This window comes from Lynx rufus, unplaced genomic scaffold (assembly GCF_022079265.1).
Source record: "Lynx rufus isolate CCGP_SWC_20201006 ecotype Redwood Valley unplaced genomic scaffold, mLynRuf1.p SCAF_2, whole genome shotgun sequence".
Classification (NCBI taxonomy): Eukaryota; Metazoa; Chordata; class Mammalia; order Carnivora; family Felidae; genus Lynx; species Lynx rufus.
Window position 1 is genome coordinate 129,511,886 of NW_025814834.1, and position 27,629 is coordinate 129,539,514.

Consider the following 27,629-nt stretch of genomic DNA (forward strand, 5'->3'; position numbering starts at 1 on the left):
CAGCCATCCCACTTCTGGATATATGCCCAAAAACATTGAAAGCAGAGTTTGAAGAGATATCTGCATGCCCATGTTCAGAGCAGCAACCTAGGAGTTCATGAACAGATAAATGGATAAACAAACTATGGTAAACAATGCCTTGAAATATTATTCAGCCTTTAAAAAAGATGGAATTTTTGACATGTTACAACATGGATGAAACATGAGGACATTATGCTAAGTGAAATAAGCCAGTAACAAAAAGACAAATACCGTATAAGTCTACTTAAGTACCTAGTGTGGTCAAATTCGTAAAGATACAAAGTAGAATGGTGGTTGCCAGGGGCCAGGGAAAGGGGGTGGGGAAATGATGAGTTGTTTAAAGGGTAGAGTTTTCATTTTGCAGAATGAAGGAGTTATGGAGGATGGATGGTGGTGACTGTTGCACAACAATATGAATATACTTAATGACCCTGAACTGTATACTTAAAAACGGCTAAAATTAGGGAGCCTGGGTGGCTCAGTCGGCTAAGCTTCCCACTCTTGATTTCAGCTCAGGTCATGATCTGAGGGTTGGTGGGTTGGAGCCCCCTCTACCAGCAGAGTCCCCTTGGGATTCTCTCTCTACTCCTTCCCCGCTTGCATACGTGCTCTCCCTCCCTCTCTCTCTCTCAAAATAAGTAAACATTCAAAAATATTAAAAAATGTTAAGATGGTAAACTTTACGTGAGGTATATTTTAATCTTAAAAAATTGTAATAAGCAACATGCACACTTAAGTGTACCACATTACACATTTAAAAAGCATTCAAATTTGTTGCCAGTAACTCTTGTGTACTTCTCATTTCTTCCTAGTTTGTAAAACTCATCATTTCGTCTTTGGAGAGTTTCCTGAAACTGCCAGGGCAGCAGTTAAAGACAAAAACAAACAAAATTTACAATTTCCAATTACACCATAGTGAGCATGTCCTCCTCCACGCCCATACATAGGACTATCCTCGTCGTTCACTATACCTTACTTAAACAATTATTGTAGATGTTGCACATTCGGACTTAAAAATACATCAATACTAAGAGAACACGCTTCCCATTCGCATACATTTGGCTTCACTTGCAGAGAGTTCAGCTAGCTGATCAAAGTAAAAAACCCTGGCCTAAACCTAGCCGACAGAGCCAGGCCCCGCCCCCTCGGCGGGCCAATCAGCCGCGCGCCCGGGAAGGACGCACAGCTGCCAGCCGAGTAAGTCGATGAGGCGGTGCCAGAAACCAGGCGCCCGCAGAAGCGTTCGGCGGCTCCGCTAGGCGGCTCGCCATCTTTTCCAGCAGGCCGGGTAGGTGCCCTTCTTCCCGAGACGCAGGCTGGTGACCCGGCCTTGAGTCGGCGCGGTCGGGCGTGTGTGCAGGGGGCGGATTACGGCTTCGGCCCCGGCGGGTTGGGCGGGCGCTGCCCGGGGCAGGGGACCGCGCTCTCCCGGGCTGCTGTGCCTGGATCGGCGAGGACTGGACGCCTTATCTTCGGGAGCAGCGCGGGCTGCTGGGGAGTTACACGGTTCAAAGAGCGGCCTAGGGAAAGGGGCAGCAACTGCAAAGCCAGAGTCGAGCGAACGCTGAATTTCCTGGGCTTCAGTTATCTCTGAAAACTTTACGCAGCGTTTGATCGAACACCGCCAGCGGAATAGCTCGGGTTTGGTTGTAGTTAATTTTTTAAAACTTCAAATCTGATTTGAATATAAGGATTAGAGATACATATTTATGAGTGGGTGGTGAAAAACAATTCATATTTTCTCCATGGCAGTGGTTATGAAGGTGTGGTCCCCAGATTAGTGTCATCATCGCCATCTGGCAGGTTGTTAGAGACGCAGATTCTCAAGTTTGAGAGCCATGACTCCAGCAAGCCAGACATAGGCACACGAACTAAATTGCGAACTCCTGACTTTTGTGCCATGCAACTTCTTGGTTAATACAGAATTTGACTCAAGTTAGTCTTGTCTTTCTCATACATGTGTAATTCATTGAAATCAGATACTTTTCTTTGCTGATTTCCACTCAGTAGCTGTAACTTTCCTTGGAGATCTCAGTCTTTCTTGGTAGCTCTCCACTCAAGTTATTTGTTATCCCAAACTGTAAAATGAAGATGACAGTACTACTTCCAAGAGTTTTTGTGAGGACTGAATGAATGAATGTATGTAACAGTGTTTGGCATGTAGTAAGAGGACTATATATAATATTTATTATATATGTTTTATTATATTATTATATATTATATATACTTGTTATATATATTTATTATATATATAATAATTTTGATATTAGTGTCAAAGCCTGAAGCAGATGAGAAAGGTGATTTAAAGTAAGCTTATTAGTCACTGTCAAGTAGTAGAATCACAGGTGCCCCTCATTAAACTAAACCAACACAGGATGGTTACTTTTCCTTAACACTTTGCTGCTCAGAGTGTGGTCTGTGAGCCAATGTCTCTGCCATCACTAGGAGCTCTTAGAAATGCACAATCTCAGGCCCATGTCAGATGTATTCAATCAGAAGCTGTTTTTAACAAGATCCCCAGCAGGTTTAGATGCAGCTTTGTTTGGAGGAAGTGTGAGATCAGCTATAAGATTGTTCAAGGAGTTACAGCCTTCAGTCAGTGACCACCGGGATTTGGCAGGAGGACTTGAGTTTGCAGCTGGTTCCACTCTTCTACCTCAGCTCCTGGTCTTGCATAATTTTTCATTTCTAATTCCTAGTCCTGGATAAAGCTCTGGATCTGCTGATCATTATTGGAGAAAGTAGCATAATTGCTAATAGCATGACTTTGTAGGGGTCATAGTCAAAACTCAGCTGCTCAAAAGGTTGTGGTTTTTTTTTTTAAGAAGTGGCTTTTTTTTTTTAATGTTTATTTATTTTTGAGAGAGAGAGCGTGCACAGGGGAGGGACAGAGAGAGAGGGAGATAGAGGATTCAAAGAAGGCTCTGCGCTGAGAACAGAGAGCCGAACGCGGGGCTTGAACTCACAACCTTAGCTGAAGTTGGGTGCTTAACCGATTGAGCCACCCAGGTGCCCCTGCTTGAAAGGTGTTTGATTCATCTCCCTTTACATAATGCTCCCTATAGAGCTGTTTTCCCAAATCTCCATTCCTGCATCCCAGCTTCCTCACCCAGTGACATTCCTGGCTTCCTAGTGGATCATTTCACCATCTTCTTGATACATGTAATAATGTGAACTCTGTCAGCTTCTCTTCTTTTTGCTTTAGAACCTTTATTTCCATTCCTCCTTATTCATTTCTGTTTATGAAGGAGGGTAAAATCTTGTTGCCTATGAAAAGCCTTTTCTGTAGACTTGATTTTATACACTGCCATCTTCTCAGAGCTTCTGCTCCATTCAGAGATGCCCTTTGTCACCTACCTAGTTCTTCACTGCTTAGAATTAGGTTTCTCCCTATTAGTCTGTGAAAGTCATTTCGCAGATGACCAACGAATTAAGCAATCCTGTGTGTTTTTTCCCCCAGACTTTATTTTTCTCAGCTTCTTTGAAGTATTTATTAACAGTTGACTAATGCCTCTTTCAAATTAAGCTCCTCTCAGTTTCTACACATTGCATTTTTTAGCTTGTCTTCTACCGTGCTTATTAGTCTTAAGTGTTTTCTTTTGTGTTTGGGCCTTCTCAAGGCTTTATTCCTTAGTTTAACTCCTCCTGCCCCCCCCCCAATAAAGTATACAGTCATCCAGTATTTCTAACAGTCTCTAGAGTGTGACAGGGATCCTAGGATACCTTTCCCACTGTTATTTTACTTCGTATTTGGGTTTTACATTTTTTTTTACATTTACATTCGGGGGGGGTGGGGATGAGAGCGAGCAAGCAAGCGGCGGAGGGACAGAGAGGTAGTGAGCAAGAGAGAGAATCCCAAGCAGGCCGCTGTACTGTCAGCACAGAGCCTGAGGTCAGGCTTGATCCCACGAACCATGAGATCATGCATAACCTGAGCTGAAATCAAGAGTTGGACACTTAATTGACTGAGCCACTCAGGCTCCCCGGTTTTACATTTTGAAACATAAAAAGTTGTGGGGTAAAAAGAGTTGTGGGTGTTTTGTTTTTATTAGTGGTTTACTTAATTAGTATATTTGAGGGGCGCCTGGGTGGCTCAGTCGGTTGAGCGTCCGACTTCAGCTCAGGTCACGATCTCACGGTCGGTGGGTTCGAGCTCCGCCTCGGGCTCTGGGCTGATGGCTCAGAGCCTGGAGCCTGCTTCCGATTCTGTGTCTCCTTCTCTGTCTGCCCCTCCCCCATTCATGCTCTGTCTCTCTCTGTCTCAAAAATAAATAAAAACATTAAAAAAAAATTAGTATATTTGACCAGTTCCTTTGCTCATCACTGTTTCTTTTATTCACACCTTTTCTCATTGAGGTTAAACTTCTTTAACATATCAAGAGTCTGTGGGTTGGAATCTTTCTTAGTCTTTTTATGTCTGAAGAAATCTGTGTCAGTTTGCTATACCACATACCACCAAATTCCACAGATTGGTGGCTTAAACAACAGAAGTTTATGTTCTCACAATTCTGGACACTAGAAATCCGAGATCAGGTTGTCGGCACAGTTGGTTTCTTCTGAGGCCTCTCTAGGCCTGTGGATGGCTGCCTTTTTCCTGTGTCCTCCTATCTTCTCTCTGACCTGTGTCCAGATTTCTTCTTCTTATAAGGACACCAGTCATATTGGATTAGGGCTGATGCTAATGACCTCTTTATGACTTAATTACCTCTTTAGAGACACTATCTCCAAATACAGTCATATTCTGTGAAACTGGGGTTTAGGATTTCATCGTATGAATTTTAGAGGTATACAGTTCAGACCATAACGGTATCTCATTCTTTCCCATTTTAGAAAAGGCTTTTGTAAAATCTGAAATACATATACAGAAAAATGTCTAAAATATTAATGTTCTTATCAAATTTTTAAAAAGCATACACCTATGTGACTACTATCTAGATTAAGAACTAGAACACTTGTTGGGGCACCTGGGTGGCTCATTTGTTGAGTGACTTCAGCTGAGGTCATGATCTCTTGGTTCATGGTATTGAGCCCCGATTCGGGTTCTGTGCTGACAGGCAGAGCCTGGAGCCTGCTTCCGATTCTGTGTCTCCCTCTCTCTCTGCCCCTCCCCAACTCATGCTCTGTCTCTCCCCATCTCTCAATGAATAAATGTTAAAAAAAAAAAAAAAAAAAAGAACTAGAACACTGTCAATATCCCAGAAACCTTCCAGAGGTTTTCCCTTGTCTCCTTGATCTCAGAGGGAAAGATTTCAGTATTTATCAAGTGTAGTGTTTGCCTGTAGCACTCTATCTGGCAGTTTTCTTTTATTCGTGGTTTGCTAAGTGTTTTAATTAATCAGGAATAAGTTTATCCTGTTTCATTTTTGATTTGGGGGAGGGGCTTCTCTTTTTCTTCATTAATCTTACTATAGGTATATCAAACTTTTTTAGTCATTTCAAAGAACTAACTTTTGGCTTTATTTTCTCAATTACGAGTTTCCTAAATTTTTTACTCATGTTTATTTTTTAATTTTTTTTTAAGTTTATTTGAGAGAGAGAGAGCACACACGAGCGAGCATGAGTTGGGTGAAGGGAGAGGGAGAATCCCAAGCAGTCTCTGCACTGTTGGTGCAGAGCCAGATGCAGGGCATGGCTGATTAAGTCATTGGCCATGTGATTGAAATCAGTCTCCACTTTCCTTCCCTCCCCTGAGGTTGGATGGATGAAAGTTCCAACCCTCTAATCCTGTGCTTGGTCTTTCTGATGACCATTCTCCACCTTGAAGCTACCTTGGGCCCAACCTAGTCACCTCATTAGCACCTCATCACAGACACTGCCATCACTCAGGAAATCTCTACAGCATTTGGAGGAACTGTGGTCAAAGACCAGATATCCTTTATTATGTGGCAGGGACCCTCTGCACATAATAAAGGGGTTCTGTCTCTCTGCAGCTTTCTCTGCCTTGGTCCCCCCAGATACTCAGCTCTGTTTCCTCTGTTTTCTGGGCTCTGCCTGAGTTCCCCCTCCCCGTGCTCATGGCCTGGAAACTGTTAAGACAGTAAGCTGGGGCAACGGAAGGACTGTCTGTGTTTGTTTCCCATTTTTCTTTCTTTTTTTTTTTTTAATTAAAAATTTTTTAAATGTTTTATTTATTTTTGAGAGAGAGTGGGGTGGGGTGGGGGACAGAGAGAGGGAGACACAGAATCCAAAGTAGGCTCCAGGCTCTGAGCTGTCAGCACAGAGCCCAACACGGGGCTCAAACTCATAAACTCTGAGAACGTGACCTGAGCCAAAGTTGGACGCTTAACTGACTGAGCCACCCAGTCGCCCATTTCCCATTTTTCAAAGACAATTAGCCTTGCTCACCTAGTATCCAATGTCTTGAAAATTGTTGTCTCATAGATTTTGTGCAGAGGTTTTGGTTTTTCAGGCAGGAGAGTACATTTGTCCCCTGCTACTTCATCTTGGCCAGAAGTAGGAGTCTAGAGAGTGCTTTGGAGTACGGTGTACTGTGCACCTTGACCTTCCTGCTCTTTGAATGCTTCAAATTTTCTCCCCACTCTGATCTTTACGCTTGCTATGCCCATTCTCTAGATGTTCTTTTCCCAAGTCTTCTAAGGTTACCTTCTTACCATTTTTCTGCTTAAATGTCGTTGTGGTTATCTACTGCTGTGTAACAAACCACCTCAAAGTTTAGAGGCATTTAAACATTTTATTCTTATGATTCTGTAGGCTTATGGGGCTTGACTGGACTCATCTGTGTAGCTCTTTTATTCCACATGATGTTGGTTGGGTCACAGGTCCAATACTGTGGGATTGGACTGGAACTACCAAGACGGCTCATTCACATGGCTGGCCATTGATGTTGGTTGCCAGCTGGGAGCTTAGCGTGTCCCAACACATGGCCTCTCCATGTGGCTAGGTCTTCTCACAGTATGGCAGCTGAGGTCCAAGAGCAGGTGTTCCAAAGTGATAAAGTAGAAGCAGCTGGGTGTCATATAGGCCAGGCCAGGCCCGGCCCAGAACCAGCACAGCATCACTTCTGCCACAATATTTTGGCTAAATATTGTGAACCTGTGTAAAACATTTGTGCATAAGAGACTTCATTTTGTGACTGAAACTTCATCCTGTTTTTATTTATTTATTTTCTTCATTGTTTAGAGAGAATGCAAGGGGTGGGGGGGAGAGGGACTGGGGTGGAGAGAGAATCTTAAGTAGGGTCCGTCTGGGGCTCAAGTCTGGGATCATGACCTGAGCTGAACTCAAAGAGTCAGATGCTCAACCAACTGAGAGCCACCCTGGTGCCCCATTCATTCTGTTTTTGAAACAGGAATTGCATTCCACCGTTGAACTGGGCAAGGGCATATGACTGAGCACCTGACTGCTGTATCTGTATTTTTAACAAAAATTGGTCACTCTGCAAAAGGGACTTTGCTAGCAACTAATATAATATACCTAGAAAGCCAATGAATTATAAATTGTAATAGTATCTCCCAGTTACAATACTTGGGAAACAACTGATGTAAGGTATTTTGTTTCCTCCTTTTTCTTATAAAAACCCCCTTTTCAGGGTGCCTGGGTGGCTCAGTTGGGTGGGCTTCTGACTTCGGCTCAGGTCATGATCTCACGGTTTGTGAGTTTGAGCCCCGCGTCGGGCTCTGTGCTGACGGCTCAGAGCCTGGAGCCTGTTTCGGATTCTGTGTCTCCCTCTCTCTCTGACCCTCCCCCGTTCATGCTCTGTCTCTCTCTGTCTCAAAAATAAATAAACGTAAAAAAAAAAATTAAAAAAAAAACCTTTTTCCCTGCAGTGGGGCCACAATTTGGGCTTCTCCCCAAATTATAGTTCTAAGCCCAAAATAAATGCTTTTGTATCAGTTCTTCCTCTCTTCTCGGTTGACAGTGGTCACAAGGTTAGCCCAGATTTGGGAGGAGGGAAAATAAACTCCATCTCTCGCTGGGGACTTGACAGCATTTGTGGCCATCTTTAATCTCCTCAGACACCTTCCCTAAAATACTCAACATTTCCTAACTCATCCATACCATTGACCCCCTTTATTTTTTTCACAGCACATATCACTACCTGAAATGATATTTATTTTTTGGTCAAGTTACTGTCCCATCCTGTCCCCCATCCCCGTGTGCTCCTCCCTCCATGTAGCTTCTTAACAAATCGTGGCCGGTCTAGTGTCTTGGTATCCCTGTCACATAAGACAGTGCCCAGTATCCAGTAGGTATTTAGTAAATGCTGTACAAACGAATGCCTGACTTTCCCCCAAAACCATGTACTCATTCTCAATTTCTTTTTGAGGTTAATAATACCATGTTTTTGTAGTTGGTCAGCCTTGAAATCTTGGTTATGCCTGCCATCTTTCTTCTCTTTTGTGCGTTCAGTAGCTGAGGCCTGTATGTATAGCCAATCTTCAGAATGTGATTCAGCATCCTTTTGCTACTTCAGCCTCCTTGGAGGACTCTCAGAATCCAGCTTTTCCCCCTCATTCTGTACACTTAGTGCTACCTTCATCTTCCCCAAATGTAGTTCCCATGCCTTTGAGAACTATTAGCCGAGAAGTCTGGCCATAACCTTTCACATCAGCATTGTCACTACAGCGTTGCCATCCCGCCGTCTTCCTGTCTGTCTCCCACCATGTCCATCCTCTGATGGTTTCGAAGGTTCACTTTGCTCCTCTGCCTCCCTTACCTTGCACACTTCCCGGTCTATTTCCCACACCCCATTCCTCCATGAAATCGTGCCCGTGTCTTCCAGTCAGAGACTGGCCTCTGAAGCCTCTAAACCTCTAAAACCTTGTGAATCCCTGTATGGCTTTGACCATTTGCAGCTTAACACTTACTGGGTATCTCATGCACCAGCCACTGGGCTAGGCCTTGGGCTTGGAGAGGTGGAGGGGACAAGATGGAGAGCCATCAGGAAGGTGAATTCCGATACCTTCCCCTGGAAAAGTTCACTTTATAGCACAGTGGTTTTCTATCCTGGCTGCGTATTGAAACCACCTGAGGCGCTTTAAAATTCCAGTGCCTGGGTCCCACATTTAAGAGATTCTGATTTAATTGGCCTGAGATGTGGCCAGAAGATTGGGATTTTTAGAAGCTTGTCAGGTGATTCTTAACACACAGCCAAGATGGGCAGCCACTGTGCCAGTGGAAGAGATTGGCCAATAAGTGGCTAATTTTGTTGTGTGTTGTGCTGGAAGAATAAAGAGAGCACTTGGGGAGCACAAAGAAGTGTTTAATTTAGCCTGGAGCTACTTTATTTCTACAGGTAGACTATAAACCCAGGGCTTTCTCATCTTAGAATTCTCTTATTTGATTTTTATTCATAGTAGGTATAAGATAAGGTGTCCAACAGAACTTTCTGCAGTGATGGAATTGTTCTATGTCTGTACTGGCAGGCACAGGCCCCGTGTGGTGTGTGAACACTTGAAATGCTGCTAGCATGATTGAGTAACTGAATTTGTAATTAATGTAATTTAAATTTAAATAGCCACATGTGCTTGGTTGTTTATGTATTGGACAGTGTTGAATAGAAGAGGTATTAAGTATTGAAATGATTTGGGGCACCTGGGTGGCTCAGTCGGTTGAGCATCCAACTCTTGATTTTGGCTCAGGTCCTGATCTCAAGGTTTGTGGGTTTGAGTCCCACATTGGGCTCCGTGCTGTTGCTGTGGAGCCTGCTTGGGATTCTCTCTCTCTCTCTCTCTCTCTCTCTCTCTGCCCCTCCCACACCCTCCCTCTCTCAAAATAAATAAATAAACTTAAAAAAAAAAATGATTTGACAGTGTTTCTGCCGAGGCTTAGCTGAAGCAGGTTACTTTCTCTGAAAGGTTTGGGAGTTCAGTCACCTCATTTGAATCTTAATTTTATACCTTTCTAATTTTCCATGTGTTAAAAAAATTGGGGGGAGAGGGTTTGGTTAAATACCTGTTTATTTTAAAGCAGTTTTACTGATAAATGATTCACATACTGTATATAATTCACCGATTTAAAGAGCATGACTCAGCGGTTTTTAATGTATTTACAGATAATTGCAACCATTACCACAGTGAGTTTTCGATCATTTTTCATCACCTTAGAAAGAAGCCCTGTATCCTTTAACTACCAACCCTCTGTTATATCCTCAGCCCTGAGGACCTACTAATCTACTTTCTGTCTCTCTAGATTTTCCTGTTCTGGCCGTTTCACGTAAATGGAATCATATTATGGACCTGGGTGACTGACTTCTTTCACATAGCATAGTGTTTTCAAGATTCATCCATATTGTAGCACTTATCAGTATTTGATTCCTTCCATGGCCTAATAAGATTCCTTTGTATGGCTAGATGGCATTTTAGTTATCCATCAGTTGATAGACATTTGAATTGTTTCTGCTTTTTGGCTACTGTGAATAAGTGGCTATAAACATTTGTGTATCAGTTTTTGTGTGGATAGGTATTTTCATTCCTTGGATATAAACCCGGGAATCGGATTCTTCTGAGTCTTATGAAAAATTCTTACTTTCTTTTTGTCTTGGCAAAAATATGTGTGTATATGTTTATATGTGAATACCGTTTTACTGAGTATTTTTATTTCAGTTATTATTCAGAAAGAAAGCATTATCTTAGCACTAGAAGGAAGTAGATAGCCTTTATTACAAAACCATGTCTTCTAAAAATAATTCTATTTCATTATATCTATTAAAATTTTTTTTTTTTTAGCCTTCATGCAGGATGCTGTATTCTCTGCTCCTTTGTGAATGTCTGTGGCTTATAAGTGGTTATGCTTCTGATGATGACTGGATTGATCCCACAGACATGCTTAACTATGATGCTGCTTCAGGAACAATGAGAAAATCTCAGGTATTAAAAGAAAAAGAAAAGCGTGTGTGTATGTAAGACCTTCCCAGGTCTATACTGGAAATAGTCCACTTCGATTGCTGTTTTTCACAGAGCTGTGAGAATTGTGTATCAGTGACTAGTAGCCGTGCAGATTATCTCCCTGACCTGCTTAATCTAAAATGATTTCAATCCCACCTGGTTATTTTTGTTTTGAATTGGAACGTAAAGCCCATTGAGCAGCAACTAATTTGATTTTAGCTCTTAGTATAGAAATTTGAGACTCTTTCTTTTTTGATGGTTCAATACAATTGAAGAATATAACAAAGTCATAAAATGAAGTCAAATTTTAGTCTTACCTATAGGTTTTACAACTTAACTATAGGTTTTAGTCTTAACTATAGGTTTTATAAAGGAAATAAAAATCTCTGTTTTGCTTTAGGTGAAATATGATGTATCAGAGAAAAAAGATGTCAGTCCTGACTTGTCATGTGCTGATGAATTGTCGGAATGTTACAGCAAACTTGATTCTTTAACTCATAAGGTTAGAATTTTTTTTAATTCATGAATTTTATATTCATAGTATGTTTAATTGCTGTTTCCTATATTTGCTAACATTATATATGCTTCTGTGTACTATACAATTGATATATAATTTTTTTTAGTTACTCTGAACTTTTTTAAAAATAGTACTTTTATTTTCCTGTAATAACATTTATTTCACCATGTTGTAATTATTTCTTTATGAGATGAACATTTCTTTTTTTTTTTAAATATATGAAATTTATTGTCAAATTGGTTTCCATACAACACCCAGTGCTCATCCCAAAAGATGCCCTCTTCAATACCCATCACCCACCCTTCCCTCCCTCCCACCCATCAGCCCTCAGAGATGAACATTTCTTGGGATCAAGAATGTTTTATTTACTTTTTTAAGATTTTATTTTATTATTTTTAATGTTTTATTTATTTTTGAGAGACAGAGTGCGAGTGGGGGAGGGGCAGAGAGCAAGGGAGACACAGAATCCGAAGCAGGCTCCAGGCTCCGAGCTGTCAGCACAGAGCCCGATGCGTGGCTCAAACCCACGAACCGTGAGATCATGACCTGAGCTGAAGTTGGACGCTTAACCAACTGAGCTACCCAGGTGCCCCTATTATTATTTTTTTATTTTTAAGTAATTTCTACACCCAATATGGGGCTTGAACTTACAACCCCGAGATCGAGTCCCATGCTCTACTGACTGAGCCAGCCAGGCACCCCTGTTTTAGTCATTTTTGATTCTCTGTCACCTGTCACAGTGCTTGGTCATAGACTCATGACAAATGTAGCCCACGAAGAAATGGGCCTATGATCATCTGATGAGCATAAGAATTACTCTTGCAAATATAAGGGATTATTATAATTTAGTGTGTGGTAGCTATTCCTTCATTTATTCCGTCCTTTTATTTGTGAGACTGAAGTAGAGATGATGAGAAAGGAAATAAGTCACTATTATTAAGGGTTTGAATGTGTGTTGTGGGGTGGGAACCAACCTCTTGGCTGTGGAGACCATGAGCTGGTGGCCCCATGGAGAGGCCTTGGAAGGAGAGGGGGTGACAGGGGCCCAGCAGTGCTCAGTGCTCCAACCAAGGCAGTGACAAGGGTTGAAGAGGGAAGTGTGGGACTTCTTCAAGGTGGAATAGGCAAATTTGGGTAGCTGAGGGAGAAGGGAAAGGGAGTGAAGGACAGAGGTTTCCAGCTTGAGACACTGGGAGAGCTTGTGAGTGGAGACACAGAGATCTCGATTATGGATCTGTAAGCACTGCTGTGGTGCTAACCGGCTGTGAATGCTGTCTCACCCAATGCCAGTAAAGTAATGCTTGGATAAGATTTGCCTCAGTTTAGTTGTGTTTTGTAGTATCATTGAGTTTGCTTGGCTGCACACTAGGAAATGCAGAAATGCCTTTTTACAGAAATTTTTTATTCCATTCTTTGCAACATGGGCTCAAAATTGTAAAAATATGATTGGCAAAATGGAGTCTTGAGTTCTTATTTTTTTAATGTTTATTTATTTATTTTTTTTAATGTTTATTTATTTATTTATTTTTTAAATTTTTTTTTTTTCTCAACGTTTATTTATTTTTGGGACAGAGAGAGACAGAGCATGAACAGGGGAGGGGGAGAAAGAGAGGGAGACACAGAATCGGAAACAGGCTCCAGGCTCTGAGCCATCAGCCCAGAGCCCGACGCGGGGCTCGAACTCACGGACCGCGAGATCATGACCTGGCTGAAGTCGGACGCTTAACCGACTGTGCCACCCAGGCGCCCCTAATGTTTATTTATCTTTGACAGAGAGAGAGGCAGAGCATGAGCAGGGGAGGGGCAGAGAGGGAAACACAGAATCCGAAGCAGGCTCCAGGCTCTGAGCTGTCAGCACAGAGCCTGACGTGGGGCTCGAACTCACAGACCGCAAGATCATGACCTGAGCCGAAGTCGGATGCACAACCGACTGAGCCACCCAGGTGCCCCTTGAGTTCTTATTTTAAAAAACATTGTCTTTGGGGCGCTTGGGTGGCTCAGTCAGTTAAGTGGCCATCTTTGGCTCAGGTCATGATCTCACAGTTTGTGACGTCAAACCCCACATCGGGCTCTGTATTCACTGTACAACGCTTGCTTCAGATCCTCTGTCTCCCTCTTTCTGGCCCTCTCTCTCTCTCTCTCTCTCTCTGTCTCTCTCTCAAAAATAAACGTTAAAAAAAATTAAAACATTCCCTTTTGGACGCCTGGATGGCTCAGTTGGTTAAGTGTCTGACTCTTGGTTTCGGCTCAGGTCATGATCTCAGTCTGTGGGGTGGAGCCCCAAGTCAGGCTCTGTGCTGACAGCGTGGAGCCTGCTTGGGATTCTCTCTTTCCTTCTGCCTCTCTCCCGCTCATGCACATGCTCTTGCTCCCTGTCTCAAAATAAAACAAAAACAAACAAAAAAACCCACACATTCTCTTAAAGAGAAATTTAAAAGGTTTTTAAACCTTGCCAGCAAGCAGAGGAAGCTGCCACATGACTTCTCAAGTGTCTTTCTATCCTAAGTCTGAGTGTAACGCTCGGTTATTCTGTTTATCATCTGAAGCCCGTTTCCATGCTAACTCAACTCATGGTCCACACTCAATTAGAAAATAAAAGTTGCTTATCACAGGTTCTAATGTCTGTAAGATAGGTACTACCCTCACCTAGCAACTTGACCACTGTGGTGTCAGTAGAGCTAGGTTCAGAGGAAATCTGAATGATGAATTACGTGCTGAGGGGTTGCCATGTATAGGACACTCTGGAGAAGCCATGTTCCTGCGCTTCTGAAGCAGCCCATACATAGAGTTGGGGATGATCGATCATTTACAGGAAAAATTGATAAAAGGCCAAAAGTAATATGCACATTCAAGAAACTCCTTGCTGGGCCCTTCATTTCAGCTTCTGGCTTCCTCTTGTGTGTTTCTCTTTCTATCTCTCTGTTTCTTATTCTCTTCCTTTCTTCTTTTGTTCCTTTGTTCATTGAATTGTTACTTTGGAATTGGGAAGAGGCAGATGGTCCTAGATGTTCTACTCATCCACATCTCTGCCTTCTTGCTTCATGATTTTTAGCTTTAAAATTGCCAGAGCCAAGTGCTGAACGCGTGTTCCTCATTTGTTGCCTTCCTGCCCTTTGCAAAGAGAACCCACGGAAAGTAGGAAGTTCTACATTTTCATATAGTTGATAATCACAAGCTCCTACCTTGATCTTGATGGGATCTCTAGGCTAGAAACTTGACCCTTACATTAAACTTTGATGCTACTAATGTTGAATTTATTCTGTGATTACAGATCAGTGAGTGTGAAAAGAAAAAGAGGGAAGACTATGAAAGTCAAAGCAATCCTGTTTTTAGGAGATACTTAAATAAAATTTTAATTGAAGCCAGGAAGCTCGGACTTGTGAGTATGATGTGATATTCATCAGTGTGGTGGATCTTTTCATTATTTATTAATTTCACATGGGAGGAGGTGCTTTAAATTTGCTATTTGAACTTTACTAAATGGTTGGAAATGACTTGGCAAGGAAATTCTATGCTGGCCCTTATTTTCTACCACTTACACACTTTCTCATTCTTGTGATGTAAGATCATTCTGTGTTGAGAAAGACAACAATGTTTTTTAAGTAGTTTCCCCCCATCGCGGAAGCTTTTTACTATGTCAAGTACTACTTTGTAGAATTGCATATCATGTGCATATTGTTCATAATTAATGTTAGGATTCCAGTTTTTAGAGTCATTGTTTTCACTCTGGAGATTCAAAACATCAAGAAAAGTAAATTTTTTTTTTAATGTTTTTCTTTCATTCAAGAGAGACAGAGAGTGAGCATGGGAGGGGCAGAGAGAGGGGGAGACACAGAATCCGAAGCAGGCTCCAGGCTCTGAGCTGTCAGCACAGAGTCCAACACGGGGCTTGAACTCATGGACTGCAAGATCATGACCTGAACTGAAGTCGGACACTTAACCGACTGAGCCACCCAGGTCCCCCTAAACATCAAGAAAAGTTTTAAGGGGAAAGGAATGTTAGATGAATATTTAATCATCCCACCTTATTTTGGAAGTGAAAAGGCAGATGTTCTCATACACGCACCATTTAATTCAAGTCTTACAAGTGTGTGGGGTGAGGACACAGATGAAGGCAGAAAATACCTACGATGGAAATATTTAATGTAGTGTTTTTTTTTTTTTTTTAATTTTTTTTTTTTTCAACGTTTATTTATTTTTGGGACAGAGAGAGACAGAGCATGAACGGGGGAGGGGCAGAGAGAGAGGGAGACACAGAATCGGAAACAGGCTCCAGGCTCTGAGCCATCAGGCCAGAGCCTGACGCGGGGCTCGAACTCACGGACCGCGAGATCGTGACCTGGCTGAAGTCGGACGCTTAACCGACTGCGCCACCCAGGCGCCCCAATGTAGTGTTTTTTAAAAATAGTAATCGATGACTGCTTTTTTAGCTCAGTGATGACTTGTGATACTACATGACACTTTGTTTTCTTCTGATTTTATATTTGCTTTTTATATAAATATCTGTATTCTTAGAAAAAAAGAATATTCCATTTGTGTTAACTGGTTAATGAAAGTAAAATGTTTGTAATGATTTTGCTAACCTGAATACATGCTAATAAAAATAGTTATAAATAAGTATGTTCAGGGGCGCCTGGGTGGCTCAGTCGGTTGAGCAGCCGACTTCTGCTCAGATCATAATCTCATGGTTTGTGAGTTCAAGCCCCGTGTCGGGCTCTGTGCTGCCAGCTCAGAGCCTGGAGCCAGAATCTTTGGATTCTGTGTCTCCCTCTCTCTCTGCCCCTTCCCCACTCATGCTCTGTCTCTCTCTGTCTCAGAAATAAATAAACACTAAAAAAAAAAATTAAAAAAAATATGCATGTTCATAGAAACTCCAGTTGGGCTGTTTTTCGAGATTCTTTTTCTCTTTTGTATTACTGCATATTTTAGGACTTTTGAAAATTCAGTCAGATTGAAAGTCATAAATGAATCCTAAAGTAAACAGCTCATGTTCGTTATTTGTGGATTCCATATTTGCGAATTTGTATACACACTCAACTTCTTTTGTGACCCCAGAGTTAATCCTTGCAGAGCTTTTGTGTTGCTCAGACATGCACAGAGCAGCACAGCATTTGAATTGTCTGGTGCACCCATTCCCAGCTGAGGCTGCACAATGCTGTGTTTTGCCTTGTTTCAGTTCTCAGACTATAAACAATTACTTTTTCATGCTTTATTTAGTGCCACATATTTCACACTTACGCTGATGTTGTTATTTGGCTGTTTAAAACAATGCCCAAGATTAGGGGCACCTGGGTAGCTCAGTTAAGTGTCCAGTTCTTGATGTTGCTTCAGGTCATGATCTCATGGGGTTGTGGGATCGAACCCCGTATCAGGCTCCATGCTGAGCGTGTAGCCTGCTTTAATTTTGTTTTTTTTTTTTAATGTTTATTTATTTTTGACAGAGAGACAGAGCATGAGCGGGGGAGGGGCAGAGAGAGAGGGAGGCACAGAATCCGAAGCAGGCTCCAGGCTCTGAGCTGTCAGCACAGAGCCTGACGGGCTCGAACTCACAGACTGCGAGATCACATGTAGCCTGCTTTAGATTTCTCCCTCTCTCCCTCTGCCCCTCTCCCCTACTCATGCACTCTCAAAAAAAATTCCCGAGAAAAATCCTGTCCAGTGCCTCCAAGCACATGAAGGCTGGGATGTGCCTTACAGAGAAAAATATGCATGTGAGATAAGCTTCATTTGGGCATGAGTTACAGTGCTGTTGGCTGTGAGTGAAGTGTTAATCAACAACATTAAATGAGGTATCTTTAAGTAGAAACACACATTAAAGGGCTATGCATTGACAGGCTGATGAAAATGTGTTTGGAACCTGACCGTGTATTTCCTGTAGGATCCATGGTTCAGTATTTGTTGACTAGCGTCCGAGGTGACTTTATAGAACAAAATCTCTGGTTTGTATGTGAGAAAAATAGGTGGATAGTATTATCCTTATTTTATACATGTGAAATAAGAATCACATACATATTTAGTTCCAGACTGGCTGTTGTCTTAAAATGTTTCTCTCTTCTATTGTTTGTTTTTGGCAAATTTAATTCAGCCTGAAGAAAACAAAGGTGATATGCATTATGATGCTGAGATTATCCTAAGAAGACAAACCTTGTTAGAAATACAGAAGTTTCTCAGTGGAGAGGATTGGAAGCCAGGAGCCTTGGATGATGCACTAAGTGATATTTTAATTAATTTTAAGCTTCATGATTTTGAAACATGGAAGTGGCGATTTGAAGACTCTTTTGGAGTGGATCCGTATAATGTGTTGATGGTAAGATGGGATGAGGGGGACGTAAGTAACAGCTCAGCTTTAAAAATCCCTTAAAATCTCCACCGCGATTGTTGAGCCTGTATGGAGACCCTCCTGCTGTACTGAGGAGCGTGCGGCAGAAGAGTACACACGATTCGGCCTAGGAGTCCGGTTCTTTGGTCTCTGTTGACAGTTCCCATTTTCTGGTGGGGAGGATGGTGTGGCAGTAACTTTGCTTTCCCCTTCTTCCTGTTTTTGAGGTGCTTCTGTGTCTGCTCTGCATCGTGGCACTGGTGGCTACCGAGCTGTGGACCTATGTGCATTGGTACACCCAGCTGAGACGGGTTTTATTCATCAGTTTTCTCGTCAGTTTGGGATGGAATTGGATGTATTTATATAAGGTATTAAATACGCGGGAGGCTTTAAAACGTTCAGATGTCATTTCCTAATAGAAGAAGAAGACCGTGCATCAAGAGCTGATACATAACCTTCCTGAGGGCTGGAGGCAGTGGTTGGAGATGAGGCGGGGGAGGAAACTGGCAGCTGCTCACCTGCACCTGGTGTTTTGGGTCCTCACAGCCCAGTTCCTGACGGTGGCAGCTGGGCAGCTAAATCAGAATAAAGCTAGGTAGATAGATTGTTTAAAATTTTATGTAGGTAATTTAGGGTATGTCCTTTTATTCTTTGCCAGAAAAGATATCAAAAGATTATTTTTTAAAAGTTCGGTTATTTTCTGAATATGAAAGCGGTATGTTGATGGTAGACACACCATCAACAAAAATAAAACATAAAAAAAAATTTTTTTTAAATAAATTTCAGTTCTTTCAAAATTGGGATCATACTGAATACAGAAAGTCAAATGAAGCACTATTCTTCTTGCCAAAATAGCATAACCAATGAAGGGCAATTTCAGATCGTTTTCGCAGGGTGAGTCAGGTAGCAAAGTGTTTTCGATGCATTTATCTGATTTAAGTCCCTGTGATACATCCTTAACTTTTTGCTCTAAGTTCTGCAGCTTCTAGAACTAATTCTTCACAGATTAAAGGAAGAAAGTTTGGTTGAATATTGTTATCTTGGTGATTCCCCCCAGGGCTTTTATATATAAAAGATATAGTATCTTTATATGGACCATTTGTGCTGAAAATCATCCAGAGTAAAACACTTCATTGTGAATTGTAAAAAGAAAATGAGAAGTAGTTATTTAATGTATATATTTTGGGACGTGCTGTGAATTATATTTGAACTGATATTAAAAAAAATTTTTTAATATTTATTTTTGAGACAGAGAGAGAGGTGGGGGAGGGGCACAGAGAGAGGGAGACACAGAATTGGAAGCAGGCTCCAGGCTCTGAGCTGTCAGCAGAGCCCGACATGGGGTTCGAACTCACGAACCGTGAGATCATGACCTGAGCTGAAGTTGGACGCTTAACCGACTGAGCCACTCAGGTGCCCCTTGAACTAATTTGTTAAAACAATCTTTTTAGTGCAAAGGTTTTCCTTTCTCATCAAAAGTATGTACAAAGAAGGCAACTATAATTCTTTATCCTCACTTGTTGTATTAAAACTGTGCTTTGAGGGCACCTGGGTGACTCAGTCCATCTTCAGCTCAGGTCACGATCTCACAGTTCGTGGGTTCAAGCCCCACTTCCAGCTCTGTGCTGACAGCTCAGAGCCTGGAGCCCGCTTCAGATTCTGTGTCTCCCTGTCTGTCTGCCCCTCACCTGCTCATGCTCTGTCTTTCTCTGTCTCTCTCAAAAATAAATAAATGTTAAAAAAAAATTTTAATTAAAAAGAAAAAGAGACTGTGCTTTGCCATGAACTGAAAAGAGCTACTATTTTAAAATAATACGGTTTTTTTTTGTATCGAAAAAAATGTGTACAGTCTGGGGTCTGGTACAGAGACTCTTTGAAGTAAGGTTTTGGATATGTAGACATAACCTCCTGTTAGTGGCCGCTCACAGCTCCCTCTTGGTGTTGGTCAGCTAGCCTTCGCACAGCATCAGGCCGAGGTTGCCAAGATGGAGCCGTTAAACAACGTGTGTGCTGAGAAGATGGACTGGATTGGAAGTCTCTGGGGTAAGGTGTTGGTTCACTGGGCCTTATTTTGAGTAGAATTTCCAAGAAGGAGAGAACATATTAGTAATTACAGAGAAATGATAAAATGCCGGAAAGACGCTTCCCATGACCAAATGAATCTTCAGTATCAGAAGAACATGCCAGAAGCGTCGGGTTTCAGACCGTGACACCTGTGCTCATGTAACATCACAGGGAAGGAATAGGAACTGTCTTTGCCGGCTCCAGTGTCACCTGTCTTCTCCATTGGACCATGATGGAGCCTGTGCTCATGTCGTTCATCTAGTCCTTAGGAAGAGGGTTCGGCATGTTTATTAAAGAAGTGAATCGTGTTTATATAAATTAATATCCAGCTTAGACTTAATCTCCTGATAATGACTTATGAAACCTTATATTGTAACTTTACTATACATTTTTTAAATAAGAGGAAAATTATTTGACTTTTTTTTAATCTCACAGACTTTATAAATATTCTCACTAATGTGACTGTCTTCTGTATATCTAGCAATAGGAATGGTTTAGTGTTCAGAGGCACTTTATAAATGCACGTCTGTAATAGCTGACCCAGAATAGACTCTCGGCAGATTATACAAAACAGGGTGTCCAAATTAGCGTTTCTTCAAAAGTTATGGGAACTAAACCAATCCAGCCTTGCTTCCTGGCTGCAGGAGACAAGTGAATATATCCTCTAGCCTAGGCTAGTATGCAATGTACTGTGTACATACATTTAGAAAAATTGGGAGAACTAACGTTCTTTATTTTGTAAAGTAAGAATTGGTTTCTTTTTTTTAATGTTTGTTTATTTTGAGGGAGAGAGAGAGAGCAAACAAGTGGAGAAGGGGCAGAGAGAGGCAGAGAGAGAGAATCCCAAGCAGGCTGTGCACTAGCAGCTTGGAGCCTGCTTGAGATTCTCTCTCTCTACCTCTCCAGAACCTGCTTGGGATTCTCTCTCTCTTTCTCTCTCTGTCTCTCTCTCTCTCTCTGCCCCACTCCCACTTATGCTATCTCTTTCAAAATAAATAAAACTTGAAATTTTATTGAGATAATTCTAGGTGCACACGTAGTTGTAAGAAGTAAAACAGATCCTGTGCCCCCTTTCCCCATTATCCCCAGTGGAACCATCTTCCACAACTATAGCAACACAGCATCACAGCCAGGATATTAACTTCCACATAATCCAGCGATCTCTGATTTCCCGTTTTCCTTGGATTCATTTGTATGTATAAAGAACAGTTTTTAATGTTTACTGTTTAGAAATTTTCATAAAGTATGTTTTATCTGCATAAGACTTGTATAATTTGAGGGGATTTTTAAACATTTTGGGCATAAGGTGAAAACTTTTTAAATCAGTGTTATAGGGAGTCTATTTGTACAGCAGTTAAAATTGGTTGGCGGCAGGGACAGGGACAAAACCAAAATGTCTTCTTTGGGAATGAAATGCAACTTTTTTTTTTAATGACTCAGTGTTTTGTCTGTTTCTCTAAATAGAAGTGTTTAGAAGTTCATGGACCTATAAGGATGACCCATGCCAAAAATACTATGAGCTCTTGTTAGTCAACCCTATTTGGTTGGTCCCACCAACAAAGGTATAGAACACATTTTGTCAAAATTACTTATACAAAGTAAAAAAATCCCTTGTATTTATTAAAAGTTAGTGTTTTTACCGTCATTTTGCTAATAATAAACCTTTGCTCTAGAAAAAATACTTCCGTTACAAATGATTTTCACATTAAACGCATTTCAGTTTATGAACATAATTTCATCCCAGTGCACAGCGAATTTTGGCTTGTTCTGTGCACTCAACCATTTGAGGGAAAAATTAAGTTGCTATTATGTCTTGTTTTAGGCACTGGCAGTTACGTTCACCAACTTTGTCACGGAGCCGTTGAAACACATTGGAAAAGGAGCTGGTGAATTTATTAAAGCGCTCATGAAGGAGATGCCAGTATTACTTCACATTCCCGTGCTGATAATTATGGCACTGGCTGTCCTGGTTAGTACACGGCACTGTTGACTGTTAACAGGACTTGCAGGAAAAAGGCAGTTCTAAAATTGCAGACTTTTTTTGCTGTGGTAAATCAGGCTAAATCATGCTTAATGGTATGAAAAGATGATTTTAAAGTGATGCGGATTTATTTATACTTACGTGTGTATTCTTACGTGTATAAGCAAGGAGATGATTCTCAAGTTTGATTGTGGGTGTCATGGCAGGGACTTCGAGTAATAACACCCTTTTAAATTTGTTCTTTAACTTGTTGAAGTAATACAGATGAAATCAGTTGTTTTGTCCTCTTTGAGAAAGGGGGCCTTGTTTCAGTCTGAGTTTTTGCAGCCCTGAGAAGGGAAGGGCATTGGCTTAAGCGCAGAATCAGGCAGGGATGTAGAAGAAGGTGTTGTACTGGGAAACAGTTTGGGGATCCAGGAACAGACATTGATTATGTAGAAACATTATTCGTCATTCATCCACGGCCTCTTCAGCTTTATTGTTGATTTTCAGCCCTTACCCTAATGAAGTAGTTGTCACATAAAACAAAATACAAAGAACCCAGATGTGCCATGGGAAAAGCCAAGTTTGTATCTGTAAAGAAATTAAGCTATTTAAAATGTACAACTTTAAATAATTTGCAGCATTGACTTTCTATGTTGGGTGTGAATATACACAACACGCGAGCAATTATCAGACGATTAGTACCTTCCAATTTTAATTATTAAATTAAAAAGGATTATCTTCCCTAAGGGTACAAAATTTACTATGCTTTATTCATTTTGAAATTGTTCCTGTTTTGTTTTTGTTTTTTGGGCTTGTGATTTTAGGAGTCAGGTTTAGGGGGATGATTTTGTTAGGTGACATTAATTGTGTAGTAGTGCAGATTTCCCTTGACTTACGGGGTTACATCCCGATAAACCCATTGTAAGTTGAAAATACCATACGTCAAAAGTGCATTTACGATACCTAGCCTACAGGACGTCATAGCTTAGCCTAGCCTGCCTTAAATGTGATCAGAATGCTTATGTTAGCCTGCAGTTGGGCAAAATCATCTAACACAAAGCCCATTTTATAGTAAAGTGTCAAATATCTTGCACAGTTTATTGAATATTGTACTGAAAGTGAGAAACAGAATGGCTGTGCGGGTAAGGAGTGATTGAGGTGAAGGGGTTGTTCATCCTTGTGACCGCGCGGCTGACCGGGAGCTGCCCTGCCCGGCATCACCAGAGAGGAGCGTACCTGAAATCGTTAGCCCAGGAAAAGATCCAAATTCTAAATTTGAAGTACAGTTTCTGCAGAATGTGTATCACTTTCTCACCATTGTGAAGTCTAACAGTTGTAAGTTGAACCATTGTAAGGGGTGGACTCCCTATAATCTAGTGTCTGACAAAAGCCCATCATCTCTTGATTCATCTGCCTGCGGAAAGGGCTTTTACTGCTTCTGTCTTCAAATAGTTTCTCTAGCTCAGTGATTTTCAAATTTCTTATTCTCAGGACCTTTTTGTACTCTTAAGAACCAAAGCCCACAAAACAAACAAAAACGGAGGACCACGAAGAGCTCCTATTTATGGTGGTTTTGTTCATTGATAGTTTACCATATTAGGAATTAAAACTAAGAAAAATTTAAAATTCACATCTACACGAGCACACTGTCCATGAGCTGTCAGAGTGAGGAAGTCATTCCAACCCCAGAAGATTCCACACTCAGAAGGGAAGAGTGAGAAAGACTAAGGTCTTTGAAGTAGAAAAAAGTTTGACCTCACAGAATCCCTGAAACTGTCTCAGGGATTCCCCTTGGGGTCCCTGGGCCACACATTGAGAAATGCTGCCTAGGTTTTCTCATGAAATGGGACTCAAAGCCTGTTGGAAACTTACCCTACCTGAGAATGTTTCCATAATGATGTGCAATTCTGACTTTTAGCAATTACCTTATATGGTGGGTGTGAAAATAGACAACTGATGAGCAGTTATCAGTTAGTACCTTCCAATTTAAGTTTCTAGACTTTAGCCAAACTTCCCTTGGGACAATTCATTCAGAATGTGTTCAGCTGATTGAAATGTCTACTTAAATGTGATTTCTCACATTTTATTGGCTATTCTGGCCCAGTATTAATCTAAAGAAGAGATCTCTAATGAAACAATAGTGAAATGAATACGTCTCCAAATGCCACAAGTCAAGTTAGGTAATTTTGTTAGCATCCTGAATAATTTCATTGTGAGTCAGCCATTAAATACTCAGGACTATGTATTTCTTTTCCTTCTAGAGTTTCTGCTATGGTGCTGGAAAATCAGTTAATATGCTGAGACAAATAAGTGGTCCCGAGAGAGAACCACCCCGGGCACTTGAGCCAGGTGACAGAGGACGGCAGAAGGAAGTTGATTATAGACCCCATGGTGGAGCAGGTGATACAGATTTCTATTATAGAGGCCCGATCGGCCCCGTTGAGCAAGGCCCTTATGACAAAACATATGAGGGTAGAAGAGATGTTTTGAGACAGACAGATGTTGACTTGAGACTTAAGACTGGCAACAAGAGCCCCGAAGTGCTCCGGGCATGTGATTTACCAGACGCAGAGGCGAGAGAGCATCCCAAGGCGGTACCCAGTGTAAGTCAGCAACTGTTCATTTTGCCGTCCTGTCATGCTAGGCCTGAGTGCTTCCTACAGAGCTTCTGGTTAAGCGTTTTTTCCTCTCTTAACTTTCACAGTTAATTATATCGTTATTGATATAATTGTTTACTCTCTCCTCTTTTCTAGTCAAAAGTTTGGCCTTCTCAGAAGAAATAAAGCTAGATTTGATTTTTATGTAAAGTACTATTTAACAAGTTAGAACAGGTGGTAGTTCATAGGAAATTTCATTAGGAAACCGAGCGAGCATGACTAAAATTTCTACCCGTAAAGAGCTCAGAGAGAAGTCCCCACTGAAGGCCTGGAGCCCTGGGGAGCCCGCAGGAGAGCCCTAAAGGCTCAGCTGGGCGGAAGAGTGGGCGGGGAGGGGCCACACCACACTTTCCCAAGTCTTTGGTATCATTGGCTGGCTAGAGTCTACTTTCTACCTGCCGAATGTTGAGGTGTTTTCTCTACATTATGGGCCATTTGAAGAGACATTGCCATTTCTGTTTGTGAGAGGAATTTATAGTGTCATTTGCAAAGTTCAAGTTGCAACTGTAAACCTTTGAGAAATAGCTGTGAGTGCAGAATCTAGGAAATTATAGAATCCCTTCCATGGAGTTTCTTATAAGAAGAATAAACATACCTGCGTACATCTAGAAAATTTTCAGATGTGCCTTTCAGCTTTAATAGGTAATGGTAAGATACCGTTCATCCCAAGCCTCAAGTGACTTCCCATCTCACTTAAAGGGAAAGCTAGTTATCATGGTGGCCCGGGGCTCCCTTGATCTGCCCACAGCCCGGCTCCGTTGGCACATGGATCTCTTCTCCTCCTGCTCTCCTGCTGTGCTTACTCTCCTTCAGCCACAGGAGCCTCCTCACTATTCCGTGAACTTACAACCTTTGTACTTGCTGTTCCCTGTCTAGAATGCCATTCCTGTATATTCACATGGTTCATTTCTTCAGGCCTTTACTCCTGTATCACCTGATGTAAACCCAGTGTGTAGTTTGTTAATTTGTTGCTTCTGTATCACCTGATGTAAACCCAGTGTGTAGTTTGTTAATTGTTGTTTCTTTCCCCCAAGCGAATTGGAAGTTCCAGTGAGGGCGCGGGTTTTGTCGGTTTTGTTCCTGCTGTATCCCCAGCACATAGAACTTAATACAGACTTAATAAATAATTCAAATGAATTACTCTCACCAGGCAAGAGGAGTTAGCAGTACTGTTTACCAGTCCTCTTGTCCCTTCCTAAACCTGGGTCACTAGACCACCTGCCATATCCTCCGTGCCCCTGCCCCATTCCTCCGTGTATAGTTCTGTGAGGCTTAATAACATCTGTATCCCTACAGTACAGCACTGGAGCTGAGATTTGAAAGAGTTCCAAGTTTGATACAACAGATTTGCATAGGAACTTGTTAAACATGTTTGATTGCATTAATTAAACAATTAAAATGTAATTCTCTACAGCATAAATTTCCTGTTTTGGATGCAAAGCCCAAAGAGATTGGAATCCCAGGAGAAAGCACACTGCCAGAAAGCAGCACTGAAAGCAGCCAGTCCACTAAGCCTGTCGCTGGTGCAGAGACATCAGAGAAGGCGGAAGGTACATCTGCGGAGGAAAAGGGCCAGCTCAGGACCGAGGCCAGAGGCAGCCCAGAGGAAGGCGGTGGTGCATCCAGCCCCGCCAGCTGTGGAAAGGACCTGGATGCTGGCCCATGTGGCTAGAGGAACACAGACTCGGACCACAGCTCCAAGGTCGTCTTTGGGTTTTGTAAAGTATACTCTTCACAACCGTGCACTCTTCTCTACACATATTCTGACATTTACTATACAGGTGCCAACTTCTACATTAATATTTTTATTGACCATCAGGACAAATGAATACACATGTATTTCTGTTTAGTTTTTAATCTTTTGTCAGTTTAATTTCATTTTCATATTGAAACCTCCCAAAAAGTTTTAAAGTGTTAATTTTGGAACGGGATCTCATCGATGAACACATGGCAAGTATCACTGATTTCAAATAAAGAGGTCAGTTTGATTCAGGGGACAGTGAAAAAGTTGATGGTTCACAGGCTTAGATAGGAACCAACTAGCCAACGTGCGTGGTGCCTAGCGGAGAAGCCCGAGGACACCTACCTTAGTTAATAATTTGTTGTGCATTGGATTCGATGTTTCTGCAAGTGGGAGTACCCAAAAACAGTTTTTAAGGAGAGTCCGCTGTGGTCAAGTTTACTCTCGTCATGCACTTCGGTGTCTTCATGCAGCCATGGAGTGTGTGTCCGTTTGTCTCTGTGTAGGCTGCCTTCGCTCATCATGGCTTTGTCATTCCCTATCCCATCTCCATCTCTCAACTCTCCCAGCGATGACTGGGCCCGCTTCCTGGCCACCTATCTTACTTTACCCTCAGCTAAGAACTGAAGATTGCCAGGAGAATTTAGTTATTAGCACAGCTTAAGTCGGTAATCTGGGTTTTACATAGTCCGTAGACTTTGAGAATAGCTCTATTTCAATATGTACTTTACACATTGGTCAAGTACATTATTTTTGCTAAACAGCATAATCTCTCTACATCCCTGGTCAAATACTAAAAAATGCCACTGTCAAGATTTTTAAAAACTTACCTCAGCAAGAGGGTGTCAAATTTAACGTTAATATTATTTTCTAGTTTAATCTTGCAAACATCTTTAGTATTTCATCAAAAAGGTAGTATTCCCCCCCCCCCATACAACAGAAGTTTGTATAAAAATTTGTAACATAGTAGGTATGTAATATATGAACTAATGCAAAGGATGCCTGCAGTTTGGGGATTTTTGAACATCAATACATATAAAGGCCTCTCTTGTGGCACCTGGGTGGCTCAGTTGGTTAAGCATCTGACTTCAACTCAGGTCATGATCTCACAGTTTGTGAGTTCAAGCCCTGCACGGGCTCTGTGCTGACAGCTCAGAGCCTGGAGCCTGCTTCAGATTCTGTGTTTCCCTCGCGCTCTCTCTCTCTCTCTCTCTCTGCCCCTCCCCTGCTCATTCTCTCTCTCCCCCCCTCTGAAAAATAAACATTGAAAAAAAAGCCTCTTTGAGGGCCAGACCTGTTTATGCTAGTTGGTAAATATGCACCTAGGGTGGTTAGGTGTCCTTTGAGCTGTGATTAGACTCTAGAGTATCGAATGCCTCAGGTGACAGACTGTAACAATGAGAGTGGAGTTAATGCTGTTTGAACTCCTTTTTATCAATCTAAAAACGAGTCTGTAAAAAATTAAAATATCGTCTTTGTATTCTTTCATTACAGATA

General features: G+C 41.6%; 1 protein-coding gene across 1 annotated transcript; it reads left to right on the forward strand.

The window, feature by feature from the left end:
* Positions 1–1,259: 1,259 nt before the first annotated feature.
* On the forward strand, positions 1,260–27,024 carry CLCC1 (chloride channel CLIC like 1). The gene is made up of 11 exons (XM_047084996.1): positions 1,260–1,309; positions 10,710–10,850; positions 11,269–11,370; positions 14,657–14,764; positions 17,471–17,692; positions 17,932–18,072; positions 19,654–19,747; positions 21,233–21,330; positions 21,591–21,737; positions 23,996–24,337; positions 25,806–27,024. Exons 2-11 carry the CDS (start codon positions 10,722–10,724, stop codon positions 26,061–26,063), a joined length of 1,641 nt encoding a protein of 546 aa, XP_046940952.1. The 5' UTR covers positions 1,260–1,309; positions 10,710–10,721; the 3' UTR covers positions 26,064–27,024.
* Positions 27,025–27,629: the final 605 nt, after the last annotated feature.